Consider the following 22,351-nt stretch of genomic DNA (forward strand, 5'->3'; position numbering starts at 1 on the left):
TTACTTTATTCACATCTTGACCATTCCATTTTAGCTCCGGTTGTATGTTAAGGTCATTTTCCATCAGAATAAATAGCAAAATTAAAACATTTAGGACAATGTGTTCAAGTAATCGTGGGATCCCTTAGAGCACAGTGAGATTTATTTCTGCAGCCATTCCTTTTCTATTCCGTAATTCCTGCTTTTTCTTTTGAAGAAGAGGGTTTCTGTATTTCTCAATTAAGCCAGATCTATTACACTAAACAGTTAAAATTGCCAAGATTGCATCTCATGACTTGAAACAATACAAAAAGATAATTAGCTGGTTGTTTTTTTTTTTTCTATGACAGCTGAATAGCCCATTGAAAGGAGGAGGAGGGGGCGTGCATAATCAATTTAATATATACAATAATCCTAATCCTATAATTATCCAGCAGCTTTTCTTTCCATGGTGTAAATGTGTAGACATACACAAATACAAGCGTGTGTTTTGCATGAGATTTCTCTTCTGGTTCACCTTTTGCTTTGATGGTCCTTCTGCGATAGGTCAGTTTTTCATGTACACAAATTTTCTCTGTGTCTTCCATATGTTGACAATGTTACTTTGTAAAACTGCACGACCTCACCACGTCCCTTTTCACTGCTATGTTCAGTGCTGCTGAATATCTCCAGGGCATTTTCAATGTGTTTTTCAGACATCCCCGTAGCACAGTTTCATGCATTTCATCCGTTCAGTATTGAAGCTTTCTCAAGTTGAGTTACGTAATGTTTGCCCCTCTTCGTAAGTGCACTTGCAACATGTCTAAAGATTGATTGTACTTTAATATATTTCCACAGAAATCTGGTAAGACTGAAGGTAAGATTCATAACTGGAAAAACTGAGTTTATTCCGCACTGATGAATCACTGATACGACACATAGAGTTTTAAGTGTAAACATGCAGGAATAACATATTATCCTGCTGTGCATGCATGTTTGAACATAGAGTCAGGGAGATCTTTGATTTATATTCTGGATTGTACAGGTAATAATTATTGTAAATGAAACTAAAGTCCTGAAAAAAATTTGGAAAATTAAAGTACAACATTTATGTAACGACTATTCTCTTCATGATAATGCAACTCAACATTTTCAATGTTCAATGTAAAATTTTAACCTGTCTTCATTAGCCATTTTGCTTGAACAAAACTTATGACTCATTTTTTACAATCGCTTTCATTAAACACAAACAAAATCCTTTAGTCTATTATGTATCACTGCCCAATATCACTGACCGATATTTTACATATATGAAGTGTGAATTCATTTTTACTCTTCGGTATCTCATATATATATAAATATATTGTATGTGTGTGTCCCTGCAGTCTGAATGTATCTGTCGGAGTGTGTCATCATTTGTTGAAGCAGGGTATCTATGTGTCACTGAGGTCCACGAGTTTCTTGGTAAGAAGCTGCTGTGGATGTGATGTGATGTGCAGTGTATGCTGTGTGTCACACCAAAACAGCTACGGTTGCATAAGGCCTCTGGGCAGCCGTATTAGTGCATGTTTGTGTTGTTGCGCGGTTTATGTCTGTGTTTTCAGGCAGACTGCCTTGCATCACTGTCACTCACAAAAACAAAGAAAGACACTGATGCTATTTTACCCTGACACTTATCTGACTCCACTGTCCTTAAGTCTTACCATGCTCCAGGCAGATGTACGAATTCATGTGTTTCTAACGTTTATATTGCATAAAACTGACAACCACACTCTGACCTAAAGCTTCTTTAGCCGTCTTACTGTAGTTGACCGTTTCCCCCTTTTTCTTTCATTCAACAATCTTAATCTTATGAAATTAATTACTGTCTTTTTTCCCCCCTTTTAGTTTTGTGCTTTTCAATTCAGCTTGGGATGCCTTCAAATTATGTTTAATTTATTGAATCTAAAACATAACAAAAAAAAAATAAATCAATGTATCTGTTTACCTTGATGCAGTTTATTGATTTGGTACCAAAGCACTAATTGATAACCATTTTCAGATTCGTTTTCTATACATGGATGCTGTTTGCAGATCCATCCATCCATTTGGGTGCATCTCAAAAAACAAGAAGCTTCTTGAACTTCTCATAAGAAGCACTGTTAATGGTATTGCAACATGCTTGGGCAGAAGAAAAGCGTCTCAATGCTGAACAGTCTTTTGGGATAGCATGGCTACATTGTAACAGTGAAAATAAGCTTAAACTTTTAGGACAGCATCACTCCATGTGCTTTATTTGTCAACCTTACCTGGGTGGCATCAACACCATGATTCTTGGTGGCTAGCTTTGTGGGTATCCTGCTTTGCTCTTATCCGTGCCTTCTATCTCCTGCATTTTCCGAGCAGTCTTTAAACGCATCCTGAGTGTACGCTGTGACGTTGATTTTTGATTTTACACCTCTGGAGGCATCGATGGGAGACATGTTCCAGCTTCCAGACTGAGACAGCAAACCGCTAAAAACTGCAAAATTTTTCCCAAACAAGCCGAGTAAGTTGAGTAATGCTCAACTTACTCAACTCTGCTAACATTATCTGCTAATGTTAGCAGATAATGTTAGCATTATCTGCTAACATTAGCTAGCAGATAATGTTAGCTAAATGAGGACTAGCTAATATAGGCTGATATATTATGTTAAGCTGGTTAAGAATACCAACGTTAGTATTTTTGTTACATTCCTTTGTCTTTAGTTCATGCTAAAAATAAACCCAATTTTCTTTAATTTCTGTGCAGAAGTGCAGAAATCTTTATTGTCACAATAGAAAGAGCAAAGTCGGGGAAGACACATTACAGGAGAGGCAGGAACAGGGACGATGACGCTTTCTCAGGTAAGGTAAGAAGAGATGGAAAGATGTTAGCATACCATTTGTACAAAACCAAAGTTTGCCAGGAATGATACGAAAAAGAAAATACATTCAGTGTGGAAAGCAGTTAGGTGTATATTGCTTGTTGAATTTAGAGGAACAAGGCAACAGTTGCTCCGTCACTTCTTAACCATAAATATCACTTCTGAACACAGAACATGTTGGACTCAGAGGTTTACAGCATGAACAGACTGTATCAGGTTCTGCTCCTGGTAACTGAGAGCAGTATGGTGAGGCTAGTTTTCAGAGGTCAAAAATGGCAGGTTGGGAAAATGCAGACTGGTCTGATAAGTATTGATTTTAATCCTTGTGCGTGCGAGGACTGAGGCAAATGATACAAGTTTTACGTGTGGGGGGGTCGGTTGGACCTCATTTCTACATACAATGGTTAAGCTACAATGTTCAAATGATGGGGTGACGATGGCATAAACAACGCGATGGGATGGATCCCTCTGGTCTTGTATAAATGCTACAGGCTATTTATCCTTAGCACAGTTTGGGTCGCCGAATGTCAACTGAGCGTTTATACACAACAGCCTATTTGAGGATAGCTGCGAACCATATGTATCCCTGTGTGACAGCATGGTACCCATCTTCTGATAGCTGCTTCTGTCAAGATAAAGCAACATGCCACATCATGTCAAACTGGTTTCTTGAGCATGACTATGAGCTTACTGTACTCCAGTGGCCTCTTCAGACACTAGATCTCCAGTAGAGCACCTTTAGAGGAATGGGTGGGTGTCATGTCAGCATGGGTTATGATTTATGACGTATGGTCCTGCATTTATTTTAGTCGCAACATGTGGCACATAAAATAGGCAGAGGAATTATAGTGGCACAAGAAGACTGCACTAAACTCAAAGGGTTTGCTCGCCAGCTCTCAAAGACCATGAAAGGCTCAAATGTCTACTTGAAGTACGAAGACCTGTTGAGATTTTTTTTTTCAGTGCTACTTGTGTTGTGAAAATATTGCTTCTGATTTTACAACGCACTGAATTCACAGGGTTAGGTTGTGGAATACACACACACACACACACACACACACACACACACACAGGAAAGCCTGCTTACAAGCAAAGTAAGCAGTCGTGCTCTGCCAGCACCTCTTGTAATCCCTCAGACAAATTACGACGTCTTCTCCTCCTCTATTCTCCTCCTCTGCCTCCCTCACGCCGCTCTTTCCTTCCAGCTGCAATTGGATTTGGATAAAGATGGCTTTTCCTTTTCTTCTCTATTCTTCCCTGCTTTGGCTAAAAGGGGATTTGCTCTGGGGATATTACACACACGCGCGCAAACACGCAGATCTGTGCACGCATGCAGACCACAGTGCTGAGGCACTGCGTTTGAGGAAGAACATCTTCACGAACAAACATCCCACTCCTCACAACCCCCACTTTCTTGCACTAGAGTGAAGCTCTTTGTTGCCAGGGGTCAACTACCTCCTTTGCTTTTGCTGTCTTTCCCTTCCTTTCTTCTCCTTTGCCTCCCAGTTGGCTATCCCACTTATTTTGCACATCATCCATTTTTTTCCCTTTCACCCTCTCTGCACTTCTTTTTCTGCAACATCTATGCCACTTCTCCTCCTCCTTCATCTCATTACTGTCCTCTGTGCTCTTTTTCAGGAAGCCGAGTTGTCACAAAGTTGACCTCCTGCCACTCGGCTGTGAAAAAAAATAGCTAAACTTGTGTAATGATGTGTCTACCTGTCTTCTGTATTAGTATCTATGATGAAGGACACTCCATCTGAGTAGTATTAACAGAAAGCTCAGTCATTTTACATGGCACAATGTGGTAAGTATAGTATTAGGCTATTAATATGCTCTAAAAAAGGAAATGCCCCCCAAGGGACTAATCTGTGTGTACGTGTTGTAGCAGAGAGGGTTGGTGGTGCTGTGAGGGAATATTGGAAAACTGGGAGTAGTAGAAGGTCTTTAACCCTGACCCCCAGACAAAGCAACAATCAATATTTAAGCAGTACACATATTCATACACACGAGTCTGTGTGTGTACTGTGAGACAGTGAATCACTGTTGGTATATATGATGCATCGAGTGTGTTTTTCTGTACACTGAGGGGAAAATGCATTGCCTATGAGTTGAAACGAGGGTTTAGACTTTTTCTGGCTCCTGTGTGTTTTATGCCAGTAATCATTGTTTCCTTAGAGTGCCATTTTTGCATGATTGTGGCCAACGTTGAGGCATATTTTTCCAAGCAGCTATGTCATCACGTCTGCATGTGCATAGAAGGAGGACACATTTGTTTTGAGTTGTACAAACATTTGGTAGGAGCCACAGTGTCTTTTCTATTTCTTGCCCTGCTCTGTCTCTCTCTGCCTCCCTGGGCCACCAGTAGTGGTAATGGGGAGGGACCTGTCAGCTCACTTAATGCAGCTAATGTTTGCCTGCGCCTCGGGACACAAGCACAGACACACACACAGTTCTGACACACACGCATACAGAGTGCCCTGCTCTCTCTCTCTCTCTGTCACCACTCTGTCACATTCCCTCTCTTCTTCCTCCTTCCCACCCTCCCAGCACCGTTCTTTCTCTTCCAGCTTCTGATGCTTGGTGTTTTTAAAATAAAATATTTCACAATATTTTGGAACAGTTTAAATGTTCTGTTTAGCAGCATTTATTACAAACACCTCGTTTGTTCACGTTGAGTATTTGCCTTCTATATGGCCAGGTATTGTCAACAAGGAGAGTAAGTAGTATAAGAAAAATAATTGTATGACAATAGTTTGTACTTCCTTGCATCTCAGTGAATTCAAAAAGATTTCCAAAGAGATGTTCTTTCCTTCAAAAATACTAAAGATAATATTGTCCTTCCAGCATGTTCTGTGTCTGGCCCGGGTCTTCCTCCAGTGACGTATACCCAGAAAACCCCCAAGTAAGGCACTTCAGTGACTTCAATTAATGACGAGCAAGACTGATTAGCAAACTTTGGACTGACTAGGGAAGTCTGGTGGACCCGTCTGAAGCTGTGCAGTGCTGTACTCCAGAATTTGGTTTTGTGGGCGATCTTTAAGAATTGGTGAGCACCTGATGGGTCTTGGGTCTTCTTTTATACTTGTGTTGAGCTGAGCTCAAGGTTTTGGTCTGGAGAATGAGATGGCCACCATTTGTGTTGGTTTGGGCCATAAGTGAGAGATCATACAGTGTGTCTAGAAAGTATGTTCTCATGTTATGTTTTAGCCTTATTCCAAATTGGTTTAAATAATTTCCTCAAAATTCTACACACAAGTAGCTTATCAAAACAAGGTGAAAAACGTTTTGTATTTTGCATATTAAGAAAAAAAGATTTGTATAAGAACTTTGTGTAATGCTTTGTTGAGCCACATTTGGCAGCAATTACAGCCTCAAGTCTTTTTGAGTATGATGCCAGAAGCTTAGCTCATATATCTTTAGGGAGTTTCATCCATCCTTCTTTGCTGTTTTTCTCCAGCTCTGTCAGGTTGGATAGGATATGCCTATCCAGAGATCCAGAGATTTTCAATCCGATTCAGGTTTGGCCCCTCCATGACATTCACAGGGTGATTCTGAAGCCCCTCCTTTGAGATCTTGGTCATGTGCTTTGGGTCGCTGTCCTGCTGAAAAATGAACTGTCGTCTCAGTTTGAGGTCAAGATGCTTTGGAGCAAGTTTTTATCCAGGACGTCTCTGTTTGTTGCTGCGTTTGTCTTTACCTCTCTCCTGGCCATAGCATGATGCTGCAGAGATGCTTGTCATTCTGGAAGGTTCTCCTCTTTCCACAGAGGAGCAGTGGCACTGTGACAGAGTCATCATTGGCTTCTTGGTCACCTCCCTGACTATAGCGCTTCACCCCCAGTCACTCTGTTTTCATGGCTTGTCAGTTCTGGAAAGAGTGTTGCTTCCATTCATGAATGATGAAGTAAATTGAGCTCATTAGGGCCTTCAAAGCACCGGTTATTTTTCTGTGTCTTTCCGAAGAACTTCAAGAGAATCCCGTCTTGGAAATCTACAGACAATTCCTTTGATTTCTTGCTTGGCGTTTAACCTCTAACCAGCACCGTGGAACCTTATATAGACAGGTCTGTGCCTTTTCAAATCAAGTCCAATCAACTCAATTTACCAATTGGTTTCCATTTTAAGCTGCAGAAACACCTCAAGGATGCTCAAGATGATTGTCTTGAGGCTCAATTTGGAGCTTCATTGAACTCAATAATCTTGGGTGATTTATTTGGTGTCATTTGTGGTCAAAATTGTGCAATATGTGGATATGTTATTCTTAAATTTTCTCCCCCTAGATAAGGCTTTGCTTTTTATAACTCGACTAAATAAAAAAGTGGTTGGTGCAGAAGACAGCAGCACTGCCAAGCAGGAAAGCTTAACAGCAACAAATGGCTTTTAGAGATACAAAAAAAATGCTTCTATTTTGCCACTATTCCCCCCCACCCTGGTTGCTGCCTCGCTCCATCTACTCCTCCCTGTGCTCTGTCGCTCTGATGAATATCAGCCAACCAAATCAGAGATGCAGAGGAATCTCTCTGGCTCTCCCTTATTCTTTGCTGCTTCCACTGTACATAGTTTGCTGCCACATCTTCCTCTGTCTCTACTTAAAATCCTCATTCACCGTCTCTTCTTCCTTCTTTGCAAATGTGGACATCACTCTCTCATTATAGTAATTTGAGGTTCGGCTTCAGTTGCTGGCCCATTTACAGATAAGTAGCGGTGGCAGCAGCAAACGTTGCCTGTTTGTATGCTGCAGATTCCCTCAAAAAATGGCCTCCGCTCTGCATGCAGCTTTACAAACTCAGATATTAAATCGGTCAATGTTTGTGTAGCTTTTTTTTGTTGTTGTTTTAATGTAAAATCCTGGGTTTGAGCAACACAACAGAGATCGTGCCACACATGCATGCATGCATGTTGAGTGACCTTGGCAGATGCTGCCTCTTGCCAAATTATGCAGTGCCAGCCCTTGATGAGATCTCCCTCTCCAACAATCTGATGTTACAAAACTGCGGAGAGAGACTGGAAAGAGGAAGGGCTTTTACATCGAGCTAGTAAGATATCAGACATATGGACATGGTACTGGAAATATCATTCTGTTGTGTTGTACCTGGCATGTGTCATATATATACACGGTCGGAAAGTTCATTAAGAGGTGTGTATGATAAGACACTCTTATGCACAACATCCATATGACAAAAAGACCAAAAACACAATCAGTAGACTGAGGAGTCACCATGGCATTTAGATTTGAGCTGATGGTGCAAAACCTGACTGCATGTTCATTTCTATTAACATTACACCCAATGTTCTACCTCATAAAATCATCATGTTTTAAACACATGACACACTTAAAAGTTGAGCAAATACTTGCAGTCCTTGCTAAAATGTTGTTTTTTTCAGTCATTTCAGACTAACATATGCTACAAGAGTTAGGGTAAATGTATATTTATTTACTTTTACCAAAGGGTTTTTTCTCTTGCTGGATGTTGTTAATATCATGACCGAATATGTGAATCTGAGGGAATTAAAGAATAGGTTGATGACAAGAATCTAACGTCAAAGCTTTGGAGTCATCATCAAATATAGCTTAATAGTTTAACACAGATTCAACGGTGCAAAAAGCTGTTTGAGACAGAGCTTAATAATCTTCAACATAGCATTTTGCATTATTTTTTTTATCTTGTGAGAGGCCCGTCTCATTTCCTTTCAGAAACAAACTTGTTTGAATGAAAATAAGACTGGATGAAGACCCATTTTTAAGTTTCCTAGATTTTGAACACACTACAGTTTTTCTTCTGATATTACCCAATATTTAGCTCAATCCATCTATTTATGTTTATGACATATTGTCCCAGCTGAACTGTCGATCTCTGCAGCTCCTCCAGAGTTACCATGGTTCTTGGCTGCTTCTCTGATCGACACTCTCCTATCCAGAGCAAATCAAAGTTTTGCTTTCACTGGGATTTAGGTCTTGGTGATCCAATTTAGAGGTTAAGGTTTGACTCTTCAAACCGGCCTCTCTTTTTGCATAAACGTAAACCTAGAAATGTCCGAAGTAGAACCACAGCAATTTCTTTGCAGACATTACCCATCTAACGGTGACAATCAACCACTATTAATAACATTAACACATTTAAATTCAGCAAGAGTTCTTCATACGTTTTACCTACGTATCAAAATGTGCTTTATGAACACTAGAAGTCTTTGGCATGTTCGTATTGATTACCTGAAGAGATATCAGCTAAGTTAGGTTAATTTAAAAGCTGACTATGGAAACAAAAAGGAGAAGACAACAGGAAGGGTTGAACATGAAAAATAGCAATAATCAGTGGGTTGAGTACTCTAATCTTGCATGTTTGATACTCGGTGGCAGATTTAGCTCATAGTATATTTGAATTCCACCTAATGTTGCCTATCTCCAAGAATAACACATCACTTCGTGAGGAAACCATGTCTACAAGACCGCAAAACACGCTTGACTTGCCATCATGGTGTGTGTGTATGTGTGTTTGAGCATGTGCCAGTGTGCTGGCTGTCTGCACATAGGTATATTTGCACTGGGGACTGCGTGCTTGACTGCTTGTGTAACTCTACATAATTCTTGAGAGCGATATGTTTGTGTGACGGGCAGACAAAAAGAAAAAAAGCTGGAGGATCTGTGTCCCCCTCATCCCTTTTCACTTACATTTTTAGTTCAGTAATTTCCTTTTTGCCCTTTATTTTCTTTGTATTCTTCCCCTATGTTTGTCTTGACTTATCCTCTTTCGTGCTCTCTCTCTTGCTCCTGCATTTTTATTTTTTTTTTACGTTCACCCTCCCCCTTGCTCGGGCTATGACATTGGGCTAAAGTGGGACAGAGTGTAGGAGGGCAGTGAGGCAGAAGAGACAGAGACACTCGTGCAGAGATAGCTGCTTGTTCTGCTGTGATGACCCTCCTCCTTTCCTTTTCCAAGAATGTACCTCAGGCACTCCAGGCCCCTCAGGCCTCCCCACAACGTCTGGGGGACCCACTTTTAAGAATGTCACCATTCCTGCGCTCCAATCTGCAACATCTGGCTCTGCAGCTTATTTGCTTCCAGTCAGCCCTCATTTCCTTCTCGTGTGCAGGCTCCTCCTCATCCTCTTTTGGGTCTATGTCGCCAAGATGCCCAGCAACAGTGTTGAGGGGACATTATGAAAGTGGCCCGGCAAACAAGCAGAGCCTCCGTAGGAATGCGATGGCGAGCGTAAATCCCCCTCCCCACCCCTCCAAATCTCCTTCCCCCTCATATGTCTTGCTATGTAAGGTGCACTCATTCGTGCACAGGCTTTGCTCCCCAGTGACCCCGCTGCTCTCTGAGATTCAGAATATGTCACAGGGGTGGTGCTTACATCCTGAGGGACTGTAGTACTCCCACCAAGGAGAACACGGTTTCACAAAGGGCAAGGCTTTATTGATTTGTGTGAGAGTTTATCACATGTGTCAGCACACGCTCCTTCTCATGTACACACAGGCATGTACACAACAAATGAAAGTGGAGTCAAGTTCCAGAGCTCAAAGAACAGGTTTTAAGTGCCACTTTTGAATAACATCCACAATTCATCTTTTTCCTGCTTTTTCATGCTAGTTCCTTTGTGATAGATGACAATGAAACTAAGCAGATCTACGTGTAAATTCTGGGTTTTCATTGTGTTTTTGTGTTTTGGAAATAATACATTCTAGCAAAGTTTAATTGGCTCATGCATCACGGTCTTAGAGATGTCCTGTTAGCCTTCTCGTGACTGTCGAGCATGTCTGCGTCTATTATTGACAGGAATAAATATTTAAAAACCAGAGACACAAGTTGACAGATCAGAAGTCGGTGTTTATTTGCTATTGCTAGCGACCAAAATGAATTAAATGTACATTTAGCTGAAAGCATTTTGTGTAGATACACAGAGAGCTAATCAAAGTGACATGATGTGTCATTTTATGTTATGGTGCACCTTTTAACTCCACTTGTCAGGCAAGCAAGCTCTGCCATCTTGCAGCTTGCATATTTATGGTATTTCTAACAAAGGTTGCTTCAGTGCATGCGACTCATTAACCAACATCTTGTTTGGACCAAGGAGCACAGCAGATTGGTTGTTGAGTAATTGCTAGCAAAAATTAGTCAAAGCATTTCCCATGTATTGAACACATAATGGATACTGTGTAATAGATCTTTTGAAAATTGAAAGGATATGGGACATCTGCAAACCAAGACACCCTAACTGACAGACCAATCAGAGAAGGTAACATGAGGTTTATGTGGATGCAGGGGTCCGTGGCTTATGTGGGAGAATCTGTTGTGCAGATGGAGGTCACAGCTAATTCCCCACAGAGAAAAACTGTGGTGGCTGTGTCATGCTGTGGGAATTCTTTTCTTCAGCAGAGGCAGATGGGAAGATGGCTGGGGCTAAATACAAAGAAAACTGGAATAAACCAGAGGGTGGAAATGATTTGAGACTTAGGTGGAAGCAGACCTACTATGGAAAGGTACCAATTTTGGAAAACTGCAGTGTATAACAATTATGTCATTTTATGTTACTTCACCTCCCTTTTTAACTATTTTTTTCTTTTTACAACATACACCACTGCCTCTTGCATGCATATATATATATATATATATATATATATATATATAAGGTTTTAGTTCTTTAGAGGCCTTCCCTGGAGCAAGAGTGGTGGACTGAGACAAACATCTTTTCATTTGGATGAGTGCATATATGCACTTTATTTGTTTTGCTTCTTGCTCTTCTTTTTCAAGCCCTCCACACTTGGGCATGAGTTGAGGGGTGTGTGGGTGTGTGGGGTGTCACCTTCTAACAACTGATATAGAAACAGATCCAGAGTTGCAGCAGCAGAAAATGAGAGAGATGGAGAAACCAAGGAAACAGATACTCAGAAAGAGTAAAAGACAAAGGAAGAGGAGACTTGATGGTGTTGGGGAGGGCAGCAGCTAGAACTGACAGTGAAGTTTTTTTTTTTTTTTTTTTTTTTTTAATGGTTGCATTGGCCCTCACCATGCCCATTCTCAGATCACTGATTCGAACTAAACCTGGAAAACAGACGTAACCGAGCTGGCAGATGAAAAGGTCAAGTGTTGGGAGTTGAAAACTGTAACACTTGTTTAAAGATAAGAATGTAGTAGGAGTCTGTCTGCCTTTTCTTTATAAACCATTCTGCCTCAATCCCAGACTCATGGAAGGAGACGGAAAGAATGAGTCGATAAAATTCACACATTTCCTCTTTATTAACCTCCTTTTATTATTTTGACTTAACCTCTTACTGGTCCTTTCGCAAGGTTCTGGTCTCTGATTGAGTTTAAAGAAAGCGCCGGTAATACGGCGTCCTTGTGGCTCTTTCTGTATCAGGTTCGTTCTCACAAGCACTTCACTATTTCTAGCTGCTTTGAATGTGAATAGAGAGGAAATAGAGGCAAGCATCATTCATTTCATATGAGAGGCTCAAACGGGGAGAGCGCCTATTGTCGCTAGGTGTAGATTTCCCTTTGTCAAACGCATGGCAATTCTTCAGACCCAACAGAGGAGAGGAGAATAGGAAAATGATAGCAGCAGAGAAAAAAAGATGAAGGGGGGTTGGGAGGGTGACAGAGGAAGAGAGGGAGAGAGAAAGAAGGGGAGCCGTATTGATTTGACACTCAGGGAATTGTGCCACAGCTCTGTTCATTTTCATTCATCTGTCCTTGTAATGGGTGTGTTAATATGGCAGGTGGGGGCAGAGGGCAGCAGGGGGATTTAGGAGGATGGGGACATTTTATTACAATCCAATCTTTATCCTCCACAGATGCATGCATGCACTTCTCCACAGGTATTTTGCTCTCACTTCATGCTTAATACACAGATAAATACTATTTCCCTCAACAATGCAAACGTGTCAGTTGAAAATGACAACTGATTTCATTTAATTTAATGCAACTTAAGAATACACAGTCAAACAATATTGGGCACATCTAAAGAAGAACTGGTTACACTGGTTTCTGTCAAGAAAGCAGTGTAACCCCTTTCAGATTAATATGCAACCAAAATCTCCTAAACATGGATAATTTTGTAGTCATACCAGTTAAGTTGATCTGGTGAGATCGCGGCCTGTGGACGCCTTCAGAGAATGTGGCTGAAATGGCGGAACCAAAGAGGCATGGTCTATAAACTTGCACCATTAACTTGAGCATAAGATGGCTTTTCCCATAGCTGAGCTTTGAGCCTCGGTCTTCATGCTGAATGTCCCAATGTATTCAATGCATTGAAAGGAAGAAAAATTGTCTACCATTTTCATCTTATTATCCAGATTAGTTTTCACCATTTGCCGTTACCGATGCTTAATGTGACATCATCAGCTCAGTTATTTCTAAGCTACAGAGACAACAACCCAAAGAATTTGTGGCAATATCTGGTCATTTCCTTCTTTGCCTAAATTTTCATGCGACAAGGACGCAAGAAAGGGCAGATAGTGAATCAAAAGGACGTTTGGAAGTGGCTTTAAACTCTTTGGTCAACAATGTAACAGGAAAAAAAAAGTCTTGTTACAAGTCAAATAATCTGCTAATGGAATAAATGCCAAGGAATTATTGACCTAAAAAAAAGCTCTTGTATTTTGCTGAAAAGTTACTTGTAAGTTAATTCTGTCCTTTGTGTACTAACATATTTGCACTAAATACTATGCAAAAAATACTTGGTGAGTTTTTGTGTTTTTGTACAGTCATATATTGTAATCAGTGTATGACAAATATCAGTAATCAGTGTCCATTGTAATCAGCTATTGTCCCAGCTGTTAGGTAGTGGCATTTCTCCCCGCTTCCAAAAACAGCTACATAACCTTCTCTTTAAAAACATGAAATTTTGACCAAAGGCGTAAAGTCATCTGTTGTCAAAACGTGGTTGAAATTTTGGCTCGACTTTCAACATCTTTGTCTAGGCTAGATAGGAATGGACAAATGGGTAAAAAGGAATTCAAAATGTCGGCAAATATCCTCGGCTAAATGAAGACGAGCACTGACTGATGTGCAATAATATCTAATCGGCGTCTGCTGTAATGCATAACACAAGGAGGTAGTTTAGACACAGTATTAGGAGCTCAAATGAAATAGCTTTTAGTAAGCTTTCCCAGCGCATCTTTCAAATCAACCATAATAGGCCCTTGGTAATTCTGAAATAAATTAGCTATGGAAAGAAATGAAGTCCTACCAGAAAGTAGAGATGCAGGGATCTTGTCTGACTTTATTTGAAAGCCTCTTCCTTATTCACTGCTTTACAGCTGAAGAATGGCTGCTTGGAAAATAAATATATTTTTGCAGGCAAATCTCAACGCATGCCAGTCATGTTTAAATCGCTCACGTTGCTTGATTCTCTTAAGGCCTCTTTTGTCAGAGTTTGCAATATAAATGTAGTATGTGACTTTTTAAATCTTGTTTTAGAAAGGGAAAAATGTAAATGAGTCATACATTCAACCACATAAGAATATATTCTTATTACTCCATCAGACAATCCACCCAACTTCTGCAATGTTCTGCAGGAAAGGGTATTCCAACACAGTGCAGACATTTGAATATGTGATTCAAATATTTTTAAATATTATATAATGACTTGATATTGGCTTTGCAGTTTTTTTGTTGTTGATTTTTAAGTAGAATAAATATCGTTCATGTACTGATAAGTGCACATAATGTTCTGTAGATTTTTGTAAAATATAGGCACACATTTTTGAAAAAAGGTTTTAAAATAAAGATGCAGCAGTAATTTTAACTTGATCTTATTCCTGCTATCACGTCTAAAGCCATGTAAGTTTTGGCATTTTTAAAAGAAATAAGTTTCAGTTGAAGTTGTAAGCAGCAAACCTGAAAATGCAACACTAAGACATTTTCTACCAACAATAAATGCATCTTTAGTAATGAGCTCTAAACCAGATTATGCTTTTTGTCAGATTCAAGTGAATTTGGGCTCCAAACAAATGCTATTACTTCCAGTCAGAAGAATCATGTTGCTGCAATTAAAATATTACTTTAAACCTAATTTAATTATAATTGTATTTCCATTTATGCATCAAATTCCTAAGCTTGATCGGATTTTTATGAAAATGTAAAAGGGCATAAAATGCAGATATGTTTGACGCGTTTCTAAAAATGTAATGAATAAGGAAAACAATATGATTTTTCAGTATTTGACCTTGTTAGCACCAATCAAGCAACATGTACGATCAAGAACAAATGGCTATTTCCAGTGGTCAGTGTTGGGCATCTGAATTGGTGCATCTCAAGCCAAACTTTCTACTACACTCACTTTATTGGTTTGATGCAAGCCTGCTCCTGCTTATTACTGTTAAATTGCTGTAAGCTATATATACTTGTTCAAGTGCTGGAGTTATGCTACACAGTATTCTTTGCCTCTCTGTGTTAAATGTTTTCCTGACAGCCTTTATTAGAAAAAAGTATGCACCAACAATCCACTTCATCTGCTAACACAGTTTTAATGATTCACTAACAGCATAAATGTCAATACAGGCATGCATCTTTGATAAGGACTGCCAAGATATTTGATCATTTACATTCTATGTCTGGTAGGGAGCCTAATTGGTAAGATTATATCTGTAATGAAAAATGTGGAAACGGGAAAAGAGAAAAACAAAAGGAAACAAAAAAAAAAAACCAGGACAAATCAGGCGAATAAATAAGGGATGTGTAGGTGTACTCCACTGTCTTCCCATTGCTGTGTCATCTCTGTAGTGAAAATGCTCGGCTCACAGTTTGTTAGGTGCACACTCTAAATGTGGATTGTGAAACAGTGGGAGTACAAGCGTGTAGCTTGTAAGACATGTTGTGTGCGTTTGAGTCAGTGCGCATTTCTGAGAAGTCCATTTGTGTGACTGCTGGCCTGCACAACACAGCACAGCACAGCACAGCACAGCACAGCACCCGTGGTCACTTTGGAGCCGAACTATGAAAGGCAAACTTTGACAGTAACACAAATGGCGATCTCCAGGACGCGTTTTAGAAGTCAAGAGTGCAAAACAAAGTGGCACTACGCAACAAATGATGCGGCAAGCCCCATCTGTGGCCTAAGGTCTGGGCACGCGAATCAGTTACAGATCCATTCAGCAGTTCCTCTCCTCTGATTTACATCTCCTTCATTTAAATGGCTGATTCCTTTTTTACCTCTAATGAAGGTTACTCTGCCGCACACACGTGCATGTGTGCTAAGTGCATAAAAATGCACACTTGCCCTCGTTGTCGTGTGCCACTGCAGCGCCCCCTACCCAGCTGCTGTCACGTGAGTGCCCAGGCCCTAGCAACAGCGAGCGAAAGAGCGAACAAAAAAGAGAGATCCTGGCGAGAGCACGAGAGAGGGAGAATGGGTAAAGAGAAAGAGATGGGAGGGAAGTGGGGGGAAGAGAAGAGAGGGGAGAGCTGTGGAGCATTAATAAGTGATGAGTCCAACAGTGTAAATTGCTGTTAGTTAGCATAGCTGCAGCGCCGCTCTCATTTGCATGGCAGCACCAAGAACAATCCCCCGGTACTTACGCCATTTCCTTTTCAGCTCAGTTTGCCACTGAATGACTGTTTCTTGCGTACATCTTCTGTTCTTATCCATTTCCATCTTTACCTTACGTCTGTCGTCTAGTTAACGTTTTAAAATATGCACAGTTTTCTTATCTGGGGGTTTGTCCATTCTTCTTGGTGAATACATTTCTTTAAAGATTTTTCTTTTTCTTTCTGGCTCCTTATATTACTTCTATTTTTATTTATCCTACTTAATAATTTGTTAAAAAAAAATAAATAAATAATTGCAGCCGTACACGGTGCACATTTAGCGGCACTTTTCTTAATCACCTCTCAATATTTAGGAAGAGCGGTGTCCTCTCTCTGGAGAAACTTTGTGGAAGACAATTGATACTCCAGGGCCCCATGATCCTTTCTTCTCCATTCCTGTTCCTCTGTCTCGTTATTTTTCATGCATGTCTGTGGATTTCCAGAAAATGTGCAAAGATCGAGCCGAGGCTCCTGCTCCTGGCATGACTTCCTGCCTCAGGCAGATCAGCTGAACTGATTCCATTACTCACAGACCCCCAGCCCCCGTGAAAGACGGGGAAGAAGAGCACTGTAAATGTTGGGGTGGGGAGGGGGGAATGGGTAGAGGGCAGAAGGAGGGCTGTAGGGCGGCACGCAGAATCGAAAAGGGAACTAAAGGAACTGAAAATATTTTTGAAAAAATAAGGAGGAAGTGAAGTGATTGTGCAACTCCCATGGGTGTGAGATAGACTTCAAAATTCCCATCCTTCCTCTGACAGCAAAATAAATAAATAAAATAAACACAAAAACACATGCAGGAACACATACAAACACACACTCAACCACAGCAGCCTACTCCTGGAGGCGTAGGCAGACTAGACGAGAATTGATCTCTCCCACGAGGAGAGGTTTGCGAGCGGAGGGCGAGATGGAGAAAGACGTAGAATTGTTTTTAGCTGTGTACAGCTCTCAGGCCTGTAGGCCCCTCATCACTCTCACTCCCTCCTCTGTCACTCCCAGTGGCATGTTTCTCTTTATCTTCTCATCTCTCCCTCCATCAATCTCCATCTGCCATCCTCCTCCCTGTAGGCCCTCAGACCCTTCCTCTTCACTGCTGCCTCCCTTTATCCCTGCCTGCACCCTCTCCACTGTTTTTAGGTGTGTCTCATCTCTGTAGACAGCAGGAGGATAGGCGGTGACTAGAAATTAAATACAAGTTGTGCCAAAAAAAAAAAAAAAAAGGCAGAATGAGGGAGGGACAGGAAACCAAAAGACCACAAATAGGAGCAGACATGGGGCAATAAATTATGGAAATCTGTGAATCAAGGTTTATTTATATAGACAATGACGTATTTTGTTTTTATTGAATAAAACTTCTCAGTAAGCCTATCACTCAATTAAAAGAGTTCCCTGATACCAACAAGTTTGTAATGCAGCTGAGGTTGGGTTCACACTAGAAACTGACCTGGCTTTTTCCAGTTTTTGTCTGTATTTGGAAACCTTGTCCTGTTGTATCAAACTCCAATTATCATTGATTTTTAAGTGTTTAAACAGATTTGCATCTACACCATTAAGCGATTGTATAGAGATTGCAGGGTAACAGCAGATATTTAAATTGAAATCGTAAGGTTCCCTTTCGTAGAACCACTTTTGCTCAAAGCGCTCTGTGAGAGGATCTGTAGTTCAGAGCTCACTTCCTGTCAATTCAAAAGTCTAACCAGTTTAACAGAACTGGTTATGTCAAAAACAGAACTGATTTTTAAAAAAAATAAACAGTAAAGAAACTGTTCAGTCGTTGATTTGAGGTGAAGCTGAAGAAAGTGCAGGTAGTCATCCATCGTCATTTACTTTTTGCAGTGGACTGATGCCACTGGATGCAAAGTAGGCGTCATCGTCATGTTACCACCGCCACGTTTAAAAGCCGGGCAAGTGTTTGACAGACCTCAACTCCTTCAAATATTATTTTTATTATTATTTCCGAATAGATTAATGTGTTTCTTAACTGAACATAAAGCTTTTCTCCAGAAGACTTTTAGGGTCTCGATCTTTTGGTCGAGCTTGAAGATGTCATTTTTTTTGCTGGTCCTGACACTCGTTGAGTCCATGTTAATGTTAAACATGTTCCAGAAGTTCCTGGTTTATGACGGGTTTTGGTCAACATGGTTCCAAAGATGTTCCTAAACATCCTGACCAGTTTATTTCAATGGCCATAGTTTGCATCAGAGGGATGCAAATGAATGTTTGAACAGGAAAATTATTCCAAACGCACATCAAAAATGGTTTTGAAACAAATAAAACAGGTTCATGCCAAACTGGAATGGCACAGATATCCTTTATTCAAAGCCTGATCCGTGTCAGGAAACCAACCGATTGATGATATCCAACCATTTCTGATAATATGACTGGTCAAGATTCCAGCCAGAAAGTGAGAGGTGCAGGAAACGGCTTTAACCAAATGTGCCAGGTATTTGGTGTTTCAGCAGTTCTGCAGTTTTCTGAATATTTGTTCCAGATCAAAGGAGCATAAAAACCTAATGCTGCTTCTCCGTATTTGGTTCTAATTCTGGGGAGTCGAAGAAAATTTGAAACTGAAAACCTGAAAAGTGTAGAATGTTATGACAACATGTATTAAATGTGACTTGCTGCAGGATATTGATAGAAATCTCTTAAGTGTCGATCCAAATCAACCGAAATCATATGTCGTGCTTAATTTGTGATATTAGTTTGGGATAGCAAATTAGGGATTGATCACAAAATGATAATTCAATAAACTAATCAAAGTAAAACTTTTGTGACCTTTGTTGTGGGCAGCATGTTTTGAATTGACTGGTCGTAAATGTGTAAGATTCCTGATGCAGATTTTTTTCCCCACTTGTTTTAGTTTTGTATTGATAAAAACACTGAGAGGAGAATAAAACTGATGGATAAGTGGTGAAGTAAGTTTCCTTCACATTGTCTCTTGACAAGCCTATTTTCATTTATGTCCTCTGTGCTGCTTTACTTTGTCTTCATTTGTAATAGTCTCTGGATTTCTTGCTCCCCTCCTCCCCGATCACCCCCTTCGTGCTCCGTCTTTCTTTCTTCAGGCATGTTGTGACAAGGGTGTAGCAATGTGTTACACAGGGCTCCGTTCACCAAGTGCATATTATCCTGTAAGGCATAATACCCAGGTTGGAACAAAAGGGCAGGCTTTGAAATTACAGCTTACGTTGCTTAGCACTCAGCACAACAGTCTGACTCACATGAAAACACATGTGTGTGAACTTTATGATTGTAAGTGCTCTGGCTGACAGTCATGTATGCCATTAAGGAAAAAATAACTGTAAAAATACTCACAGATGCATGCAAAGGATCATTCACAACCATTCTGATGTCCGCTAGCGTGTTTTATCGTTTCTCAACTTTTACGGCCAATTTTTTCCAACAAATTGGATAGGTCAGGCATAAACACGGTGACAAAAATGAAAGGAAGCCAAGTCCTAATAAGGGTAGAAATAATAACTTGTGTGTGTGCTTGTGTAATATTTAAAACAATTTAGTTTGATTTCCTTTGTCAAAAACTACAGAAGACACAGTGGGAAGCCTCAACAACCCTTGTTCCACACCTAAGGTGGCTAATGACGCTAAGCTTGGTGTCTGATTCAAAACGTTTTAGTCCGTGCCAAACTGGAGAGTGACAGGCTTTCAAGCGGTCTGGGCAGCATTTGATCATCTTTAGTTGAAAGTTTAAATCGTAGACTTCAACAGAATAACTTCATCTGGAATTCTTATTCTTTAAGATCATTTTTGAAAACTTTAATGTCAGAAAACAAAACAAGCCTTTTCAATGCTTCTTTGACGTGAAACAACCACCTCCTAGTGCAGGGGTCTTTAAATCTAGGCTTTGAAACCCAGTGTCTTGTAACGTTTAGATGTGTTTCTGCTTCAACACGCCTACGTCGCATACTGATGTTATTAGCAGGACTCCGGAGAAACTGACTGCATACTGAGGAGGCTGGACTGGGGACACATCTAAAAGCTGCAGGACACTGACCCTAGAGGCCTGGATATAAGGACTCCTGTTCAAGTATACTGAGAAGAGTGTGAAAAGTCCTATAAATTACCACAATATAGTGTTTCTTCAATTACAGATGCTTTTAAACATTTCTTTTGTGAAATCTGTATGTGAAAAAATCTAGCTTTTCATCCTTCTAGATCAGTTATCCTCAATTTTTTTTTTGTTTTTAATGTTTTTATAAGCAACGACACATAAGGCATGTTTTTGCAGAATGGGTTTCATCACTGAAGTGGTTGTATGTCTCCATGGTTACAGGTCAAAGGAGTGACGCAGGGCACACTGCATGCAGGAATTACCTTTGACAGTATACCAAAATGACCAGCCTGTACTTCTCCACTCTTTTACAGGTAATCGTTTCTTCCTGACCTCATTTGGCGCTTTATATATCTCAGAAGTGCAGAAGGAAGATGCTTTGTCCACCTACCGCTGCATCACAAAGCACAAGTACAGTGGAGAAACCCGCCAGAGTAATGGAGCCAGGCTCTCTGTAAAGGGTAGGTAAAGAAACTTGTTTTCCTTTTCGTTAGTTACTTTTGGTCTCAGAATGTTTTGACGAGCGCATTAATCTGAATCAAAATCACATTTCTGTGATCACCTTTAGACCCTAAGGAGTCCCCCCCATCTGTGCTGGATAGTTTCCAGTCTGGTGAGATGCAGGTTGGACACAGTGTGGAGCTGCCCTGCATTGCCTCCGGATATCCAAATCCCACCATCCGATGGTTGAAGGACGGTCGACCACTGCCAGCTGACTCTCGCTGGACGCGCCGCATCACTGGCCTCACTATCTCCGACTTAAGACTTGAGGACAGTGGCAACTACATTTGTGAAGTCACGAACAGCTTTGGCTCCAAAGAGGTGACGGGTCATCTCAATGTTATAGGTAGGTAGTCAGGGTAGATATGTCTTAAAACTATTTTGACTTTCGTCTCATTGTAAGGCTTGGGTAAAACTATGTAAACTTAAAGCTCCTAAGTTAGACTTATTATTTGAGACTCTTTTTGTTTTATTGAGGATAAAAGCAAGCCAGTCAGCAAGTCCCACACCCCACAGTTGCTCAAAACTCACTTCTTATTTTGTATTTTATACACTTTTTTGGAGCAGAGTGACCACATTTTAGTGCAAACCTCAAACCTTAAGTGACAGATCATATATGGTAGGACATTCAGACTTGGAGTCACAGATACTTGCACTCATTCTGTGAGAAAAAAAATACCCATCTTACCCATGCAGATGCAGTGACACACATACACACATGCTCTCACACACATTCAGCAGCTCCCAGCTCATCACACCAGCTGCTTTATTGCTCACTGACATTTTTTTTCCCTCTCTGTCTTCCTGTCTCGGGTTTTTCCTTGCTGCTCAGCACACAATCTCAATCACACACAAACACACACACGCATGCAGACAGACACAGAAACTGAAACATAGACAAGAAATACACACCAAAATATGATTTGTGTTGCTTAGCCAGCACAGTGTAGCTCATAAGAAAATTTCCATCCTGTGCCTGGGATGCTGACATATACCAACTTTTGTTCCTTCAATATGTAGGTACTTACTTGCCTCCATCTACGCTATTGTCTTCTATTTTTTCCCCCTCATCTCTAGAACCACTGCGGGTCACTTTGTCTCCAAAGAACCTCAAGACGGGGATCAGCAGTACAGTAATCCTCTCCTGTGCCGTCCAGGGTTCCCCCCACTTTACTGTTTCCTGGTACCGTAACACAGAACCTGTGATGCCTGATCAGCACTTTTCCATCCAAGGAGCACACAATGAGACACTCTTCATCTCTGCTGCACAAAAAAGACATTCTGGAGCGTACCAGTGCTTTGCCTCACGAAAGGGCCAGACTGCCCAGGACTTCTCCATCATACTGCTGGAAGGTAAAAAAATGTTGAACAGATTGTTGGGCTTTTGCTTTATAGGTGAATGTCTAA

The 22,351-nt window shown here is 40.6% G+C and overlaps 1 protein-coding gene across 2 annotated transcripts in view; it reads left to right on the forward strand.

Annotated features, from left to right (window-relative positions):
- Positions 1 to 22,351, forward strand: part of LOC106963444 (Down syndrome cell adhesion molecule-like protein 1 homolog) — a 119,702-nt gene that overhangs the window by 54,968 nt on the left and 42,383 nt on the right. For both annotated transcript variants that reach the window (XM_015058352.1, XM_015058351.1), the window contains exons 4-6: positions 20,758 to 20,904; positions 21,012 to 21,290; positions 22,022 to 22,297. In XM_015058352.1, coding sequence (XP_014913838.1) covers positions 20,758 to 20,904; positions 21,012 to 21,290; positions 22,022 to 22,297 — 702 coding nt within the window. The remainder of the gene's footprint in view (positions 1 to 20,757; positions 20,905 to 21,011; positions 21,291 to 22,021; positions 22,298 to 22,351) is intronic.

The sequence above is a fragment of the Poecilia latipinna genome, unplaced genomic scaffold (assembly GCF_001443285.1).
Source record: "Poecilia latipinna isolate Pla-1442-1.1 unplaced genomic scaffold, P_latipinna-1.0 Scaffold1535, whole genome shotgun sequence".
NCBI lineage: Eukaryota > Metazoa > Chordata > Actinopteri > Cyprinodontiformes > Poeciliidae > Poecilia > Poecilia latipinna.